The following is an 18,665-nucleotide window of genomic DNA, read 5'->3' as shown; positions in this document are numbered from 1 at the left end:
AGCTGGGGGCCCGGTTCCACTTTTAACCCAGCACTCACAGCTGGGTGATCTTGCACACGTGACTTAGTTTCTCCGAGCCTCAGTTTGCTCATCCGGGAACTGGGTACGATGATGGGCCCTCTGTTCTTGGGTCGGAGTTGGTGAACCGACAGCTGTGAAATACGAGGAGCAGCGTCAGCAGGCGTTCCTGGCTCAGCGCTGCTGTGTGCTGGGCTGCAGAATTCCCTCTTGGTGGGACTGCCCTGTGTCCTGCAGGGCGTTCAGCTGCGTCTGTGTCCAAAAGCATCTCCAGACCCGGCCCGGTGGCCGTGGTTGACCCACTGCTGTGTCGCTTCCTCCTTCCAGGTTTTGGTCCATCAGCTGGGAGGGGGGTGGAGCCACATCCCCACCCCCTCCCAAGATAGTCAAATGGGAGAGGGAGGTGCATGTGGCATATTGGGTTAAATAGACAAAGATCTCATCCGCATCAAGATCGTTTTTATGACATTTCTGGTCATATTTAAATATAGTATTGCTGACTGTGAACAGTGAATCATTTTCACAATGCATTCTTTTTTTAAGTTAATACTCTCAATAGGAATGTTTCCGTGTTATTTTTACAGCTCCGAGTTTTGTGGATTAGGTTTGCAGATTGTTTTATTCTGCATGGAGACCTGGGAACAGACTTTAACCAACAGCCCTAACCCTGGGTGGGTATCGAGGTGCCGAGCACTAAGCTGCTACTTGGGACACCCCCTTGCCTGTATCAGAGTATGGGGGTTCTGACCCAGCAGATAGGCACCCTGGGGGGCAGCCGGCGATGGCACAAGCACTTGGGGTCCTGCCACTCACACGGGAGACCTGGGATGGAGTTCCAGGTTCCTGGCTCCAGCCCTCCAGCTATGGAGACCATTTGGAGAGTGAACCAGAAGATGAAGACCCATCTCTCTCTCTCCCTCTCTCTCTCCACTTTCCAAACAAATAAAAGTAAACTTAAAAGCAATTCAGGAACTCCTGAAGCTTAGGACGTCTTGGACAAAGACACTGCAGTACCGCTGGATTCCTGCAAGTCCTGCTCATTCCTCTTGGGCTTCCCTGGGATCCCATCAATGTGGGGCGGGGGCCACCCCAAACACAGATTTGCCATTTTAGCACTCAGTGTTCATGCTGAGCCTAACTTTCAGGCACTGTGGTGTCAAGGAGCAGCTCCTGGGAGAATGTACCTGCTCCTCCTCCTCACCCCGACCACTGAGGCCTCTCTCTCCCCGGGCACACAGCCTCCTGCCTTCAACCCATCCCTGCCTGCCTTTTACTGGGGGCAGGAGTAGGTGGGAGGGAGAGTGGACGGGTCGGGGAAACTCTAGCACGAAGCCCCCTTCTGCCTTTGCACCACTTTTCCTGGGCTGTGTTGAAGACCGGGAGAGGTAGGGCATAGACGGGTTCAAGTTCATTCTCCGTCTGGCCCTGTGCTTTTGCTGGGGGCTGCGGCAGCATCTTCTGGCCAGCCTGGGAGAGAGATCGGTGGTGTGCATTTTTGTTGCCTAACAAGGCTGAGCAACATGGAGGGATTTTCATTTTGCAAGCTGAGGGTAAAAACTAAGTTTGCATTTTGACATCTCTTTGCTCTGGTCCCCTGTGAGAGGAACAGTGGCGCTGGTGGGACTGGATCTGCACAGCTTTATCCTCAACACCCTTCCTCCCATGGCCTCCGCCCTTGGTGTGCAGCCCACCCTGCGTGCTTCGGCAGCTCTGGTCAGTAGGAATTGTGTTTGTGTTCTCTCTCTCTCTCTTTTTTTAAAGATTTATTTATTTGAAAGTCAGAGTTACACAGAGAGAGGAGAGGCAGAGAGAGAGAGAGAGAGAGAGAGAGAGAGAAAGCAAGTGGTCTTCCATCCGCTGGTTCACTCTCCAATTAGCTGCAATGGCCAGAGCTGCGCTGATCCAAAGCCACGAGCCAGGAGCTTCTTCTGGGTCTCCTGCCAGGGTGCAGAAGTGGGGCAGCCGAGACTCGAACTGGTGCCCATATGGGATGCCGGCACTGCAGGCGGCGGCTTTACCCACTACGCCACAGCGCCAGCCCCTTACATTCTCTTGTATGCTCTGCCCTGCCCTGCTAATTAACAGACTTTATTAGAGCATCCTCATTATATCACATTTTTCCTGTCTGAGATGAGCTATGAGAAATGGACTCAAGTATCTGATGTCTGATGCTTGGTCTATTTTTGTAAAGAGGAAGAACTTTGATTTATTTTTGATTTTTATTTGCTTATGTGCGTTTTATTTGAAAAGCAGACAGACAGAGACAGTCAGACAGAGATCTTCCACCCACTGATTGACTCAGACAGCTTGGGGATGGGCTAGGCTGAAGCCAGGAGCTGGGAACTTCTTTGGGGTCTCCAGCATGAGTGGCAGGGCCTCAGGTACTTGACCATCACCTGCTGGCTCCTGGGCTGTGCATCAGCAGGAAGCGGGAGTCAGGAGCCAGAGCCGGCACTCAAAGCCAGGCACACTGTTAGAGAATGCAGGCGTCCTCACCTCTGAGCCAGCCACCTGCCCCTGCTTGGAGCTGTTGCTGTAAAAAGTGAATGGGCGCAGTGATGGGGGTAAAGAATTAAACTGAATGTGTTCTTACGTCACTCACGACCTTCCATTCATTGACGGATTCATTCATTCACCGAGTGTTAACTGAATGTTCAAAAATGGGGCTGTGCATTGGGTGAGAGCTATTCAGCCTAAACAGAAAGACAGCCGTCAGCACCCATAGTTCCTCCAGGGGAATTAATTGGTGGAATTATTCTTCCTGGAGTTGTCAACAAATACGATGGTGTGAGACAATGGCCCGTGATTTCTGGTTCCTTCTGGGATTCGCATCGTCTTTCTCACGGTCGGCATTCCGCGCGCCGGTCCCTGCATCTGCGCGTTGTAGGCAGGAGAGTGTTGCTCCCCGCGGTGTGTGGCTTGGGCTGAATCATCTGCTCTGGGTCTGTGCCTGGGTCACATGGGGGAGCAGAGGAGAGCGTTGCAGGGGTGTAGCGGGAGCTCCAGCCTCATTAACATCCACAAGGAAGGCTGTCAGGAGTCTTCTGCCTTCCCAGCAAGTGAGGTCGGCCGTGCGCTCTCGCCTGTTCCCAGAACAGCTGCACTGTCATTTCCTAACACAAACGAGATCGGCCAAGGATTTACCTTGACCCTTTAAGGTCTGTAATTTTTTATTTCTAGCATTCTCTAGGGGCTGGCGCTGTGGCGTAGTAGGTTAAACCCCAACCTGTGGTGCTGGCGTGCCGCGTGGGCTCCAGTTCAAATCCTGGCTGCTCCACTTCCAATCCAGCTCTCTGCTGTGGCCCGGGAGGACAGTGGAGGATGGCCCAAGTGCTTGGGCCCTGCACCCGCGTGGGAGACCTGGAAAAAGCTCCTGGCTCCTGGCTTTGCGGATCGGCACAGCCATTTGGAGAGTCAACCAGCGGATAGAAGACCTCCCTCTGTCTCTTCTCTGTGTCTGTAGCTCTGCCTCTCAAATAAATAAATAAATAAATCTAAAAAAAAATTTCTAATTGTGGTAAGATAAAATTTGCCACCTTAACCATTAAAAATTTGTTTTTTTTTCTTCTAAATTTGAGAGGCAGAAGGACAGAAAAATAGAAAGCAAGAGATGGAGAGAGAGAGAGAGAGAGAGAGAGAGAGAGAGAGATGGACATTTGGTTCACTCCCCAAGTGCCTGCAGCAGCCAGGGCTGGGCCAGGAGCCAGGAACTCAACCTGGGTCTCTCATGTGGGTGACAGACCCAACCAGGTGAACCCTCACCACGGCCTCCCAGCATGCGAGTTGGCAGGGAGCTGGAGGTGGGAGGTGAAGCCGGCACTCCCCTGTGAGACGTGGACGCGGGAGCTGCCAAGCTAAGTGCCCACTGCCACCCTCGCCATGGCTCGGGGCACAGCTCAGCAGTGTTCGGCGTGCTCACACAGTTGTGCGCCATGTTTCCAGTGCTGTTCTCAGCCTGCAGACAGGACGTCCTGGCCTCTTTCCCTTCTCCCCCCTCAGCCTCTGGGAACAACCACTCTGGTCTCGGTTCCTGTCGCTTTGAGTGCATAGTTAGATCCCTTCCACAAGTAGACTCATACAGTACTTGTCATTTCATGACTGGCTTCTTTCTTTCTTTCTTTCTTTCTTTCTCTCTTTCTCTCTTTTTAGAGATTTATTTGTTAATTTGAAAGGCAGAGTTAGAGAGAGGCAGAGGCAGATACAGAGAGAGAGGTCTTCCATCCGCTGGTTCACTCTCCAGATGGCCGCAACAGCTGGAGCTGTGCTGATCTGAAGCCAGGAGCCAGGAGCTTCCTCTGGGTCTCCCACGGGGGTGCAGGGGCCCAAGGACCTCGGCCATCTTCTACTGCTTTCCCAGGCCATAGCAGAGAGCTGGATAGAAGTGGAGCAGCCGGGACTCGAACCAGTGCCCATATATATGGGCTGCCGGCACTGCAGGCAGCAGTCTTACCCACTACACCACAGCGCTGGCCCCATGACTGGCTTATTTCACTTTGCATACGATACTCAAGGTTCATCTGTGTCGCAGCGTGGGTCAGAACTGCCTGTCTTTTTAGAGCTGAGTGATACGTCCTCGTCAGTGTCTACACACTTCATTTACCCATTCATCCACTGACGGACACCTGGGCTGCTTCCGCCTCCTGTGACTCGTGCTGCTGCGCACATGGCTGTACGACACCGCTTCTGAACCCTGCTCGCCATGCTTTTGGCTCTGTTTTCAGAAGAAGAAATGCCGGATCGTAGGGTAATCCTGTGCTTGCCTGTTTTTTTTTTTTTTTTTTTTTTTTTAAACCTCTTCCATATTATTGGCGTCAGCAGCTGCACCGTTTTGCATTTCCACCAGCAGTGCCCGAGAGCTCCAGTTTCTCCACATTCTCAAAAAAACCTGCTGTTTGCTGATTTCTTGAGAAGTAGCCATCCTTGTGGGTACAGGATGTGATTTATTTTCATGCAGTGGGGAAGTCTGTTTTAGTAGGAATTAAGAATATAGAGGCCGGCGCCATGGCTCACTTGGTTAATCCTCCGCCTGTGACGCCGGCATCCCATATGGGCGCTGGATTCTGTCCTGGTTGCCCCTCTTCCAGGCCAGCTCTCTGCTGTGGCCTGGGAAGGCAGTGGAGGATGGCCCAAGTGCTTGGGCCCTGCACCGGCATGGGAGACCAGGAGGAAGCTCTTGGCTCCTGGCTTCGGATCGGCACAGCATGCCGGCCGTAGCAGCCATTTGGGGAGTGAATCAGTGGAAGGAAGACCTTTCTCTCTGTCTCTCTCTCTCACTGTCTGTAACTCTAGCTATCAAAAGAAAAAGAAAAAAAAAAAAAGAATATAATGCTGGCGCCGGTGCTATAGCGCAGCTGGTTAAAGCCTTGGCCTGCGGTACTGGTTGCAGTCCCACTGCGCTACTTCTGCTCCGGCTCCCTGCTATTGTGCCTGGGAAAGCAGGTGGAGGATGGCCCAACTCCTCTGTCCCTGCACCCGTGTGGGAGAGCTGGAGGAAGCTCCTGGCTCCTGGCTTCCGCCTGGCCCAGCCTCTGCTGTTGCAGCTATTTGGGGAGTGAACCAGTAGATGGCGGATCTCTCTCTTGCTCACTCTCACTCTCTCTCCTTTTCTCTCTCTGAAACTCTGCCTTTCAAATAGATGGGTAAAGCTTTAAAAAAAAAAAAAAGAATATAATACTTTGCAAAAGATGGTCCAAGTGTTTGGGCTCCTGCCACCCATGTGGGAGACCTGGAGGAAGCTCCTGGCTCCTGGCTTCTGCTTGGCTCAATGCTGGCCATGGTGGCCATCTGAGGAGTGAACCTGCAGATGGAAGAGCTCTCTCTGTCTCTCTCTCTCTTTCTCTCTCTTTGTCTCTGTGTGGGTGTGTGTGTGTGTCCCTCTCTTTGTGTGACTCTGACTTTCAAATAAATAATAGTCTTTTTGTAAAAATAAATGACGCTTTTGTAAGGGGACATGATGTCTAGGAAAGAGCTTTGTGGACATAAGATCCCTGTGGACCTGAGGGACAGGCCCCCTGAGTGGGGCCCGTCTTCCCCTGCCTGTGCTGCAGCTGTCGGATCCCCTGTGTGCCTGCGTTGCGCACGCACTGGCAGGCCTGTTGAGGTGGTGCAGGTGGAAGTGCCCACTTTGCATTTCCAGTATGTCCGCTGCCCGGCGAGCCTGCGCAGACAGAACTCCTCTGGGGACCCGACCTCGCCCACCCACACTGCCTTACTGGCTCCCGCTCAGCTCAAATGCTGCCTCGTGGCGTCCTCTCTCTGGCTTCCCACGTGCCCCCTGCCGTTGTGTGGGTGTGCCCTGCACAGGACCTGTGTCCCCACGTTTCCATGGCTGATTTGCTGGTCTGATTCCACACCAGAGACAAGAAGTCCTTAGATCTGTCTCTAGTGTGGAATCAGACCAGAAGAGCTTCTCCACTTGCTGTAGGCACCTTGCTCTTGGACTTGAGGTGATCTCACTGCCCGCAGTGGACCCCAAAGGTCTTTGCTAGGTCAGCGACTCACTGAAGGAACGAGGAGACTCAGGTCCAAAGTCTGCATTCCCGACACCCTGGCTCCGGTCCAGACGGAGAGTCCCCCATGCTGCTGCTTCCGTCTCCAGTATGCTCACCATCCCCCACCCCTGCCTCCCTGAGCCTGTTCCCTCGTCTCGTCTCTGTCCACACTTCTCTAAATGTGGCTGTGGACCATGTTGGCCAGTGCTTCAATGCCTGCAAAAGTGGACCAGAGTCCTTCTCCTTTACCCAAGAACTCCAGAGACGGCACCCTCCTGGTGCTTGCTTTGCTGGGATCTGTCGCTGCTGACACACAGGTGCCCAGAGGTGAAACCGTTCTAAGCCCAAATCCGGACCCGTGTAGGTCTTGGAGTGACCACAGGGAAGAGCACGCACCGGCCCACGAGTGCCAGGCGGCGTGGAGCGGGACCGTGGGTGCGACAACCTGGCGTCAGGTGCAGCTGTGCCCACTGGCGTGTGCTGCTCCGCTATGTGACAGGGGCTCGCTCCTCGCCTGCCCAGTGCTCATGTTTGCGAATTAAAGATGGCGCTGCTCCGTGGCTGCCGGAGCACCAGGGCCGTGGTGCTGGTAGATAGGACCGAAGACCCTCCCTGCTCTGCATCCTGATTTCCTCATTGTCGCAGGAATTCTGTGGCGCTCTGTGCCGAGGTTCACCACCCGGGCGCTAGGGTGGCATCCAACGTGCAACCCCTTGTTCAGGACCCCAGGGGGGCCTTCTGATCTGCCTACCTCTGTGTGGTTTCCCGGGGAACCTTGAATTCTCTCATGAAATGACTCCCGACACAGCATAGAAATTGCCCTATTAGCATTTGGGCTTCTGCTAATGCTTCCGTATACCCGTGTCTTCATTACTTAGGAGTGGTACATGCTGTTTCTGTCTTTCCCTCCTCAAGTGGGATCCTTGAATGAGGGTGGGCTGGAGAGGGGCTGCAGGTGGCAATGGCAGGCCAGGCTAGGGGCCGGGGATTTGGTGATGGCAGGGAGCAGAGAGGGAGGATGCGAAGGCTCAGGTACAGACAGGTGGAGTCCAGGTGAGCGCGACAGTGAGCCAGCCAGCACAGCCCTTGGGACATCAGTCCCCAGAGGCCAGAACACTTCACGCCTTCTGCCCTTCGTCCATGCACTGGGCACCTCTGAGCCCACGGGAGCAGGTGCCCAGGCTAGAGCAAGTCCAAGATGGCCGGTGAGTGTCTCCCTGGGTTGAGGCCAGGGCCGAGGCTGGGCTGGCTTCCCAAGCCAGCACCATCTGCCTGGTTCTTCAGGACTGACGTCCGCCTCTTGCCTCAGGCTTTGGAGAGCCGAGAGCAGGGGACGAGAGCTCCCACACAGTTGCCGGGGGCTGCTGGCTGGACTGGAGTGGCCGTTGTTTGTTTGTCATTTTATTGCTGGCAACTGCAGTGTTCGTTTGGAGACCCCAGAGTGCAGAGCCCAGAAATGGTGGACGGACAGTTATGCTGCACGCTAGCACCGAGATGCTGTGTCCTTTTTAGAGTATCCTACTGGTATTCCTTGAAGAACCATCAACTTTCTAGATGTTTCTTATAGTTTTAGAAAATTCATGGGAGCATGAAGAAAAATAAAAGAATGGGGTCTGATTTTCTTTTTTTAAGATTTATTTATTGTATTTGAAAGGCAGAATAACAGAGAGAGAGGAGAGAGAGAGAGAGACTGAGAGAGAGAGGTCTTCCATGCACTGGTTCACTCCCCAAATGGCCGCAGTGGCTGGAGCTGGGCCAATCCGAAGCCAGGAGCCAGGAGCTTCTTCCGGGTCTCCCATGTGGGTGCAGGGGACCAAGCACTTGGGCCATCTTCTTCTGCTTTCCCAGGCCACAGCAGAGAGCTGGATTGGAAGTGGAGCAGCTGGGGCTTGAACTGGTGCCCATATGGGATGCCAGCACCTCAGGTGGAGGCTTAACCTACTACACCACAGTGCCAGCCCTGGGATCTGATTTTCTCACCCAGAAAATAAAAGTCCTGAAGGGACAGGGAGGGGGAGAGAGAGTGAGAGAGAGAGAGAGAGAGAAGGAAGGAAGTGGTGGGGGGAGAAAGGAGAAGAGGGAGAAGGAGGAGGATGGGGGAAGTAGAGAACGGTGGGTATGCAATCTGAAAATTGACGCTACAGAACAGTACAAGTTGTTTGCTTTTGAGAGAGAAGTAGGCTAGCTGCTTCCACCTCCGGGACCCAGTGGGGCTCACCACGTGGGAATGCAAATGAGGGATGCACTTGTGGTTTTGTTTAACCCAGTAAACTTGGTCAGCATCATTCCTTTTAATGGTTAAATTACATTTTCTCCTTTTACTCCAAACTTCTACTTTGAATGCATTACACCCTTCGGAAGCTTGGAACTAAAAATGGCTTTCCAATTGATGTCTCCGTTCTCTCGCAAGGAGTGAGGGTGTCTGGCTCTCTCAGAATTCTCAATCAGACGCCCGCTCCAGCCCCAGGGCCCTGGTAAGGGCCACCTCCTCCTGTTCCGCCTTTTGCCTCTTCTAACGATGCGCACACAAATGGCAAACTTGTAGTGTTACTGTACCGAAGGGGAAAGAGCAAAATACATGACGCAGGGCTACTTGGACAAGAGTAGCCCAGGCTCTTGTTCCTTAGCTTGCAGTGCAGAAGGGAGGAAGTGGGGAAATGGTTCCTTCTTCTGTTTTGTTTGTTTGGTTCTTCATTACATCATTAATCTCCATAAACAAGCCGTGTTTTTAGTTACAGATCGACTAGGAAAAAAATGCATATGCTAAACCAGATGGGTGAAATTAACAGTTTCATTAAACTGACTTTAAAATCACCGATTTCACAATATCACCAGAGACATCGTGGCTTTGATTTTGGGCAACAGTTGGAATTCAAATTTGAACAAATGTGCAGTTTTACCTTAGAATTACTATCTTGTATTGCACCCACTAGTGCAGAAAATTGTTTAGATTCTGTTGCAGAGAAAATACTGACTGGTAATATTTGAGGAAGGGGGGGGTTAATAATTTTCTTATACAGAAAAACAGATAGAGGCGGGCGTTATGGCACAGCGGGTTAACCCGCAGCTGGGAGGCCTGCATCACCATCAGAGTGCCTGGTTCAAGTCCCGTCTGTGGTTCTGATCCAGCTCCCTGCTAATGCACCCGGGAAGCATCAGATGATGCCACAAGTGCTTGAGTCCCTGCCACCTACATGGGAGACCCCCATGGAGTTCCTGTCTCTTGGCTTCATCCTGGCCCCGCCCTGGCTGTTGTGGGCACCTGGGGAGTGAACCAGCAGATAGGAGATGATCTCTCTGTCTCTCTACCTCTCTGTTGCTCTGCCTTTCAAATAAATAAAAAATAAGTAAACACTATGAGTAAATAAACACTTAACAATATAGACAAGACAAATAGGGAAGCCCTTTCCACCTGCCCACCTTTCAGTCTGCGAAGTTGCTGGTGCTGCAGGTGGTAGCTCTGTCTCCAGCAGCCCCACTGTCTGGGCACTCCCGCTAATGATTTCTGGGTACCGTGCCAGGGGTCGGCAGGGCAAGTGTTTCATTCGGAGCTTCATTTGATGTGGAGCCTCGTTCTTCCTCTGAGCCCGCGAAGCTGGGGGCTGTGGGTACTCGGGCAGAGCTCACCATCTTGGCCAGGTATTTGGCAGAGCGGGGAAGGCCAGGCTGAATCATTACCAAAATGCTAATGTTGCTTTGCTGAAAACGTGCACAGAGGGGCATCTGTGGCGAGCGCAGCTCTCAGAGTAAATATGTGATAAGTAGCAGTAGAAGGCATTTTGCAATTCTGTCTGAATGCCACCGTGCATACGGAATCCGGTGGGGAGGGCTCTTGCTGTGGCGCATGGGCGAGTAGGATGGAGTCTGCCTTCAGTTCTGCACAGGGAAAAATCCAAAACAAGATCTCCAGACTGCTGGTGCGGACGGATCCCAGCAGATGAGCAGGGGAGATGTGCGGGGCTCTTCAATGCCCTGTTGTTGGTTAGAGCAAAACTAATAAGAACAGCTCAAGTGGACAAACAGGGAGCTGGGGGCAGGCTTTGGCCTAGTGGTTAAGACACCAGGTGGGACCCCGCATTCCACATCAGAGCGCCTGGGTCCACACTCGCCTTGCTCTGCTCCTGACTCCAGCGTCCTGCGAATGCTGACCCTGGAAGGCAGCGGTGATGGCTCAAGCGACTACAGGAGAGACTGGGGTTGTGTTACTGGGCCCCAGCTTCAGACTGGCCCAGCCCTGACTGTTGCTGGCATTTGGGAAGTGATCGGGGCATGGGGGCTCTTTGTTTCTGTCTCCGGTCTCTTTTTATGTGTCTCTGTGTCTCCCAGATAGAAAAGTTGTTTGTTTCTTTGTTTTTAAATAGAGACTGGGCCGGCCCCGCTGCTCACTAGGCTAATCCTCCGCCTTGCGGCGCCGGCACACCGGGTGCTAGTCCTGGTCGGGGCGCCGGATTCTGTCCCGGTTGCTCCTCTTCCAGGCCACTCTCTGCTGTGGCCAGGGAGTGCAGTGGAGGATGGCCCAAGTCCTTGGGCCCTGCACCCCATGGGAGACCAGAAGAAGTACCTGGCTCCTGCCATCGGATCAGCGAGGTGTGCCGGCTGCAGCGCGCTGGCCACAGCGGCCATTGGAGGGTGAACCAACAGCAAAGGAAGACCTTTCTCTCTGTCTCTCTCTCTCTCATTGTCCACTCTGCCTGTTAAAAAATAAATAAATAAATAAATAGAGACTGGAGCTGGTGTTGTGGTGCAGCAGCTTAAGCCTGCAACACTGGCATCCCGTATGGGTGCCGGTTCGAGTCCCGGCTGCTCCACTTCTGATCCAGCTCCCTGCTAATGTGCCTGGGAAAGCAGCAGAAGATGGCCCAAGTCCCTGGTCCTCTGCACCCACGTGGGAGGGTGAGGTCCTGGCTCCTGGTTTCAGCCTGGCCTAACCCTGGCCATTGCAGTCACTTGAGGAGTGAACCAGATGGAAGATCTCTCTCTCTCTCTCTCTCTCTCTCTCTCTCTCTCTGTAACTCTGCTTTTCAAATAAATCTTTAAAAAGACTGGTAGGAAAGGGGTGTCGCTAGAGAGTGAATACTGTTAAGGCCTTGGAAAGGCTGAGCCTGACAGCCTCAGAGAGCATTCATAAGATACAGTTAATTTCCAGAAGGAAACTGAGAGTCAGAATCTGAAGTAGCATATTATGGCATTTTGGAAAAGAAGACGTGATTGTATGTAGCTAGTATGTTTCTTTTCTTTTTAGCTGTATTTATTCATTCGAACAGCAGAGTTACAGAAAGAGGGAAAGACACAGAGAGACAGAGATCTTCCATCCACTGGTCTACTCCCCAAATGGCCACAACGGCTGGGCTCATCCAGGCTGATGCCAGGGTTCAGGAGCTTCATCCGGGTCTCCCACGTGGGTGCAGGGGCCCAAGCACTTGGGCCATCATCTGCTGCCTTCCCAGCCCATTAGCAGGGAGCTGGATTGGAAGTGGGACAGCCAGGACACAAACTGACACCCACAGGGGATTCCGGCATTGCAGACAGGGGCTTAACCAGCTGTGTCACAGTGCCAGCCCCATGTAACTAATATGTTTAAATGTGCAAAGGAAAAGTCTGGAAACAGATACATCCAGCTTTTAACAGTTAAGAAGTGTCTATTTCTTCTTATTTGAATGGCAGAGAGGTGAAGAAAGAGAGAGACAAACAGACAGAGAGTTCTTCCATCTGCTGGGTCCCCTCTAAAGGACCACAACAGCTGGAAGTGGGCCAGGCCACAGCCAGAGCCCAGCACTCAATCCAGGTCTCCCTTGTGGGTGGCAGGGACTCAGATACTTGAGCCATCATCACTGCCGCCCCCCAGGGTGTGTATTAGCAGGAAGCTGGAGTCGGGAGTGGAGCTGGGACTTGAACCCAGGCTCTCAGATACGGGATGCAGGTGTCTCAAACAGCACCTTAACCTCTGAGCCAGACGCATGCCTCATAGTGAGTTTCGTATGTGGCAAACTTTCGGACGATTATCTTCTAAAGTCTGTTTGTGTGTGACCTGACAGATGCCTTGTAACTATTCCAAATACTTGTAAATATTTGAAAGCATAGGACTTAGAGGCAGACAGAAGGAGATGGAGAGCTCCCACTCTGATTTACTCCCTGGATGTCTGCAACAGCTGGGGCTGGGCCAGGCCAAAGCCAGGGGGCAGGAGCCAGTCTGGGTCTTCCACGAGGATGGCGGGGACCCAGGCACTTGAATCATAACCTGCGCCTCCAAGGAGACGCATTAGCGGGAATCTGGAACTGGAAGCAGAGCTGGGGCTGTCCACTGAATTAATAGGCGAGAGAGCTGAATGACGAGGGTGGACTGCAGCAGACGCGAACAGGAGGGCTTGGGCTTAACTGTTCATTGGCTTATAGGTTTGTGGGCAATGTTTAAAAGGAAGCATCACTCAGCTTAAAGCTGTTGTGTTCATGAGTCTGTGCATGGTGGTGAGGCCCTGATGACACTGCGGGCTTCCTGGGTGTCTGGGGGTCAGGTGGCTGCCTGGGCGTTCAGGGGTCAGGTGGCTGTGAACTCTCGCCTCAATGGCCTGCATAGGTCAGTTCAAAGCTGTACTCAGCCTCGAGTCTGGCTTTGTGATTGTAGACAACTTACTTTACTCATGCAGGCCTCAGTCTCCTTGTCTGGAAAGGGGGTACTAAAAAGAATCATAAGAATGTGTATGTCAAAAGACACAGTTTGCGTGAGACACTCAGTCCAGTGCTCGGCGTGTTGTCAGTCCTTGACTCGAGTCTGCTTGCTCCCTTTGCTGTATTCAGAGACCCACGAGAGAATTGGAGGCTAAGGGAGATAGGAAAGCCTTGTCAAAATAAGGTGTTTTAGCCCAGCCCTTTAGAGCCACACCTAAGAACTATTTGTGAGATGAAAACATTCTCCCTTAGAGCATACGAGGCGGGAGCGACGCCTCCCCGGGCGTCCCAGGGGTCCTGGCTCGGTGGTGAGTTACTGAGTGAATTACTCTCTGGAGACAGACACGCTCTCAGCTGTCTAAGGCACATCCTTTCTCCCGGGATACGAGACTGTCATTTAGTGCCAAGGAAAAGCTCTTTCCAGAATGACAACGTGGCATCCCCGGAGGGTTTAATTTACCTCCCCAGAAGGTGGGATAGTTCCAGGTCCCGAGGGACCCACCGGAGCAGTAACTCAGGTGATTTGATTGGCTCCGGCCCCTTCTTCCTCACCCCGCGTCAGCGCCTGGTGATTAATCTTGTGCGCTGTGAATTGTGTTGTTTCCAGCGCCAAGGAGCCAGAATGAGTGTGTGCTAGAGATTGGTGGGAGGTTGTTCGAGAAGGCAGTGAAGAGACTCTCCGGCGTAGATGGTCTCCAGTACGTCAGCTCTGTCGTCCCCTTGCTGATGGATTCCAGCTGCTGTGGACACCATAAAGCATCCTACTACCTCGCCGTCTTTTATGAAACTGGATTAAGTGTGCCTCGGGACCGGCTGCAGGTAGGTGTTTCACGGGCCCAGGGCCATCTGTCTCCTGCATCTGTTTGCAGAGGCACACAAGCCGATGCTAAACCCGGACGTGCTGCGGCTCCTTGGAGCCCTTTAAAAAAATCTTTGCACTCAAGAAAAATGACCTGGAGCTGGCTTACGTAGAGGCTGCCCCGTATTTTTCAGGGAGTGAAAAAGGGCACTCGCTTCATTTCGGGACAGGGGCTCGGGAGGCTGGCGATACACCTGTCGTCTAAGGAGCAGTTGGGGCAGGGCCTGCGGAATCCCGCTGCTTCCGGAACACGTGCCTCTGAGCTGAGTCATGGCACTGCCCTGTCTGTGGGTCCCTCACCCCATATTCCTTCTTAGCACAGTGAAAGCATTCGGACCTCCGAGCAGAGGGTGGTCACGTCCAGGCCCCTGCCGTCACATGAGGCAGTGTTGCTTTGGTTTGAATCCAACTTTATGATGCAGCGTGCCCAACATTTAGAATCACAGCTTGCTAGGAGTAATAACCAAAGTTCTCCCCAGGTGCAGAACCAATGGAAAGATCTATTTAGGTATAACATCTATCATCTTTCTATCTATAATATCTAGATATAATTTCCATCTAGATAGAATACCTATCTAGGTATAGTATCCATCAACTATATTTATAACGTCTATCTAGATACAATATCTACCTTTGTAAATATAGTATCTATTTACCTATCTGTCCATCTAAATTTATTATCTTTCTATCTAGATATGCTATTTCTCTACCTGTCTATCTAGATATCTATCTATCTGAAGAGTCTATAGGAAGAGATATGCAGAGAGCATTTGAAAAGTTCATGGGAAATGCATGTTTTTCAATTCTGTTTTTCTATGCAAATGGCTCATGTAGCCCTACAGGCTGCTGAGTGCCGCATCTGGAGATCAGGAAAGCCACTGGTGGACTCTAGTCCAAGTTTAAGGGCCTGAGCTCCAGGGGAGGTCGACAGTGTGAGTCCCAGCCCAAGGACAGGAAAAGGCCAGTGTTTCAGCTCAGACAGGCAGGCAGGGGACAAAGAGGGACAAGTTCTTCCTTCCTCAGCCGCCGTGTTCTGTAGCGGCCCTCAGGGGAGCGGATGATGCCTGTGTGCACTGGGGAGGGCCGTCTGCTGCTCCCCTTTCATCGATTCAGATGCGGCTCTCATCCAGAAATGCCTGCCCAGACACACTCAGGAGTGCTGTTGAACCGGGGGCGCCTGACGTACACTCAAGTCAGCACGGACAGCCAAGCCCACAGGAACCTCTGCTGTGTGTGGCGGTCATTCTGAGCCTTCAGCTCTGCACACGCGTGTTTCTCCGTGGTGTGGGGATGCCCAGAATGACTGAAACCTGCCCAGGGGCTCCGTGTCCCTCTCCAAGTGGTGTGTGGTGTCTGATTTACGGATGGCCCTGGTGGACAGCATGGTAGCCTAAATCTCTGAGCAGTCCCCAGCAAGGTGGAATGGGGCAGAAAATTCTAGTCCTGTCTCTGTCACATGGTGGCTGGCTGACCATGCACCAATGCCCTCACCTTTCCGGGCCTCAGTTTCCTGAAATATGCGATGAAGTGGTTGGACCGCCCAATCTGTGCAAAGACTGTGCAGCCATTAACACTGTGAGAGTCGGAGTCTGGGGCACGGACCAGCGCGTCCATGGGTGATGGAACTGAAGCAGAAGTGGGATCCTCAGAACACTGGCTGCCAAGCGAGGGGTGCTGGGAGAGAAGTCAAAAGGTCCTCACTTTTGCCAAGAAAAGGCGAAAGTCAGGACGTCTTAAATTATCAGACGTTGGGAAGGACAGCTAGCTGGGAATTTGTAAGGCTGTAGACACCTGGCTTTGCTTTTTTTTTTTTTGTAGCCTCAGTGTTTTGTTGTTGTTTTTGTTTGTTTGTTTTGTTTTGTTTTGTTTTTTACAAAGGCAAGCTAACATATTTCTGGAACAACCAGGATTGCACAGGGACTGGGCTGCCTGACCTTGTAGTGTTGGGATTTTATAGCCTTCTTGTTCTCAAGCCTTCTGAACACTTTGTCCATTTCTTCCCAACAGGGCATGCTGTATAGTTTGGTTGGAGGCCAGGGCAGTGAGCGGCTGTCTTCGATGAATCTGGGGTACAAACACTACCAGGGTATTGATGGCTACCCCCTGGACTGGGAGCTGTCCTACGCCTATTACAGCAACATTGCCACAAAGACTCCCCTTGACCAACACACGCTCCAAGGAGATCAGGTACGTGGGAGAGAACTGGGTGGGAATTCTTGTGGCCCTGTTGACCACGGCTTCCGAGCAGGTACAGGAAGTGTCTGCCTGCCCCTGTGGCTGGCTTGTTTGTTGCCTTTCCAGAAGGAATGGAATGGGATGGAGAAAACACCTTCCTTGCCCTCTGTCGTACATCCTGGCTGGGTGCTCAGGCTGAACGCAGGAACAGCCCCCAGTCTTCATGGAAAGCTCTCCTGGAGCGGGAGCACTGGTATGAGGAGGGTACATTTGGCCCAGGACATGCTGAATTTTGCAGGAAATGTGTACCAGAAACATAGGTATCTTTTAAAAGATGTGTTTATGGGGCCAGCATTGTGGTACAATAGGTTAAGCCACTGCCTTGTAATGCCAGCATCCCATGTGGGTACCTGTTCTAGTCCTGGCTGCTTTGCTTCCAATCCAGCTCCCTACTAACATGCATGGGAAAACTGAAGAAGGCCCATGTACTTAGGCCCCTGCCACCCATGGGGGAGACCTGGATGAGATCCTGGCTCCTGGCTTCACCCTGGCCTAGCCCTGGTTGTTACAGTCACTTGAGGAATGAACCAGCAGGTGAAAGATATGTCTCTCTCTTTCTCTCTCTCTCCCTCCCTCTTCCTCTTCCTCAGACACTCCCTCCCTCTCTTTGTAACTCTGCCTTTCCAAATAAATAATTATTTAAAGTAAATATCTTGGGCCGCTGCCACGGCTCACTAGGCTAATCCTCCGCCTAGCGGCGCCGGCACACCCGGTTCTAGTCCCGGTTGGGGCTCCAGATTCTGTCCCGGTTGCCCCTCTTCCAGGCCAGCTCTCTGCTGTGGCCCGGGAGTGCAGTGGAGGATGGCCCAAGTCCTTGGGCCCTGCACCCCATGGGAGACCAGGAGAAGCACCTGGCTCCTGCCTTCGGATCAGCGCGGTGCGCCGGCCGCGGTGCACCGGCCGTGGTGGCCATTGGAGGGTGAACCAATGGCAAAGGAAGACCTTTCTCTCTGTCTCTCTCTCTCTCACTGTCCACTCTGCCTGTCAAAAAAATAAAAAATAAAAAAAAAAATAAAGTAAATATTTTGAGAGGCAGAAAGAGAAGGAGGGTGTTCCCATCTGCTGGTTCACTTCCCAAACTCATGCAACAACCAAGGCTGGGCCAGGCTGAAGTCAGGAGCCAGGACCTCCACGTAGTTCTCCCACACAGGTGCCAGGGACCCAAGTACTTGAACCATCACTTCTGCCTCTCAGGGTGTGCCGTAGCAGGAAGTTGGAATCCGGAGTGGAGCTGGGACTTGACCCTCAGCACTCTGATGTGGGATGCGGGCATCCCACATGCTGTCCTAACCAGTGCCCCAACCACCTGCCCCACATCTCGTCTTTGTCTGAAGACCATGTGAGATGGTGGTTTCTAAAGGTGTTCAGTGGAGCCAAATTTAACAGAGGCATAAGGCCAGAGAGGTCCTATTAATACATAACAAGCATGCAGAGGCCACGATGGACAGAAACCAGCTCCCTACCCAGCGTGGGAGGGCTGGGCACTTGGGAAATGGCCTTGTCCCATGAGCCTTGCTAGCCCAGTGCTCTGGGTGACTGACAACAGCACATGATGCTTGAAGACTCCGCCCTCCCATCATGGAGTAAGGACTGGGTGAGAGGCACTAACTCCAGCCTATAGTGTTGCAGGCTCCCAAATGTTATTGACTCAGAGGGCAAAGAAATCAGTGGCTCACGTCTGCTAAAACATCTTCCCATGTTACATTAGGTGTGCTGATGGCCTGTTCCCAGACTTCTTTTGAGGATGGGAATAAGAGGTTCTAAGTAAAGCTGGAAGCAGACCTACAACGCAAATCCACACCCACCATGAGCGGCTGTGATGCTGCTGCCTTCGCGGGCATAGCCCTGGAGGTGGTCCTGTTGAGAAGTAGAAATAGTCCGTACCTGGAGCTGGCAGGTTTTCTTTTTTTTTTTTTTTTTTTGCTGTAAAGGGTCAGATAGCAAATATGTTAGGCTCTGCCTGTACCGTCACCCAGCCCTGGCCTCATGAGAACGGATAGGGTGGCCGCGTCCATGCAGCCAACAGCAGTGAGCGACTGCGTGGCCAGATCTGGACTGAGCTGTGCCATAAACTTTCGATTTTTCTCCTGCTTGATGAGCAGGCCTGAGGGAGAAGCCTGGCTGGGGCTGGGTTGTTAAACCGTAGGCTGTGCAGCTACCTGGGAACGAGACTGCTGGGCCCCAGCCCTGCTCCTGGAGTGTGCTTAGAAATCCAGAGTGCAGGAAACGTATGCTTTGATGTGCGGGAATGGATGGCTTCTGGAAAAGAAATCGACAGTGGCCTCTGTGCAGTTAGGAAATAAATGAGTCAAGATGAATGCAGTCAGCGAGTGTTAAACATGAGTCAGGCTGTAAAACACCAAGAGGCTGTCTAGGAGAATTCTTTCTCTAGAATG

At 52.4% G+C, this 18,665-nt stretch overlaps 1 protein-coding gene across 2 annotated transcripts in view; it reads left to right on the top strand.

The window, feature by feature from the left end:
• The window catches only part of SEL1L3 (SEL1L family member 3), a 109,684-nt gene that overhangs the window by 49,939 nt on the left and 41,080 nt on the right, over window positions 1–18,665 (top strand). For both annotated transcript variants that reach the window (XM_002709381.5, XM_017350581.3), the window contains exons 10-11: window positions 13,783–13,994; window positions 16,042–16,221. In XM_002709381.5, coding sequence (XP_002709427.1) covers window positions 13,783–13,994; window positions 16,042–16,221 — 392 coding nt within the window. The remainder of the gene's footprint in view (window positions 1–13,782; window positions 13,995–16,041; window positions 16,222–18,665) is intronic.

Source organism: Oryctolagus cuniculus, chromosome 2, assembly GCF_964237555.1.
Source record: "Oryctolagus cuniculus chromosome 2, mOryCun1.1, whole genome shotgun sequence".
Taxonomy (NCBI): domain Eukaryota; kingdom Metazoa; phylum Chordata; class Mammalia; order Lagomorpha; family Leporidae; genus Oryctolagus; species Oryctolagus cuniculus.
The sequence above is the reverse complement of the archived record's forward strand: the minus strand, read 5'-3'. Positions and strand labels throughout refer to the sequence as shown.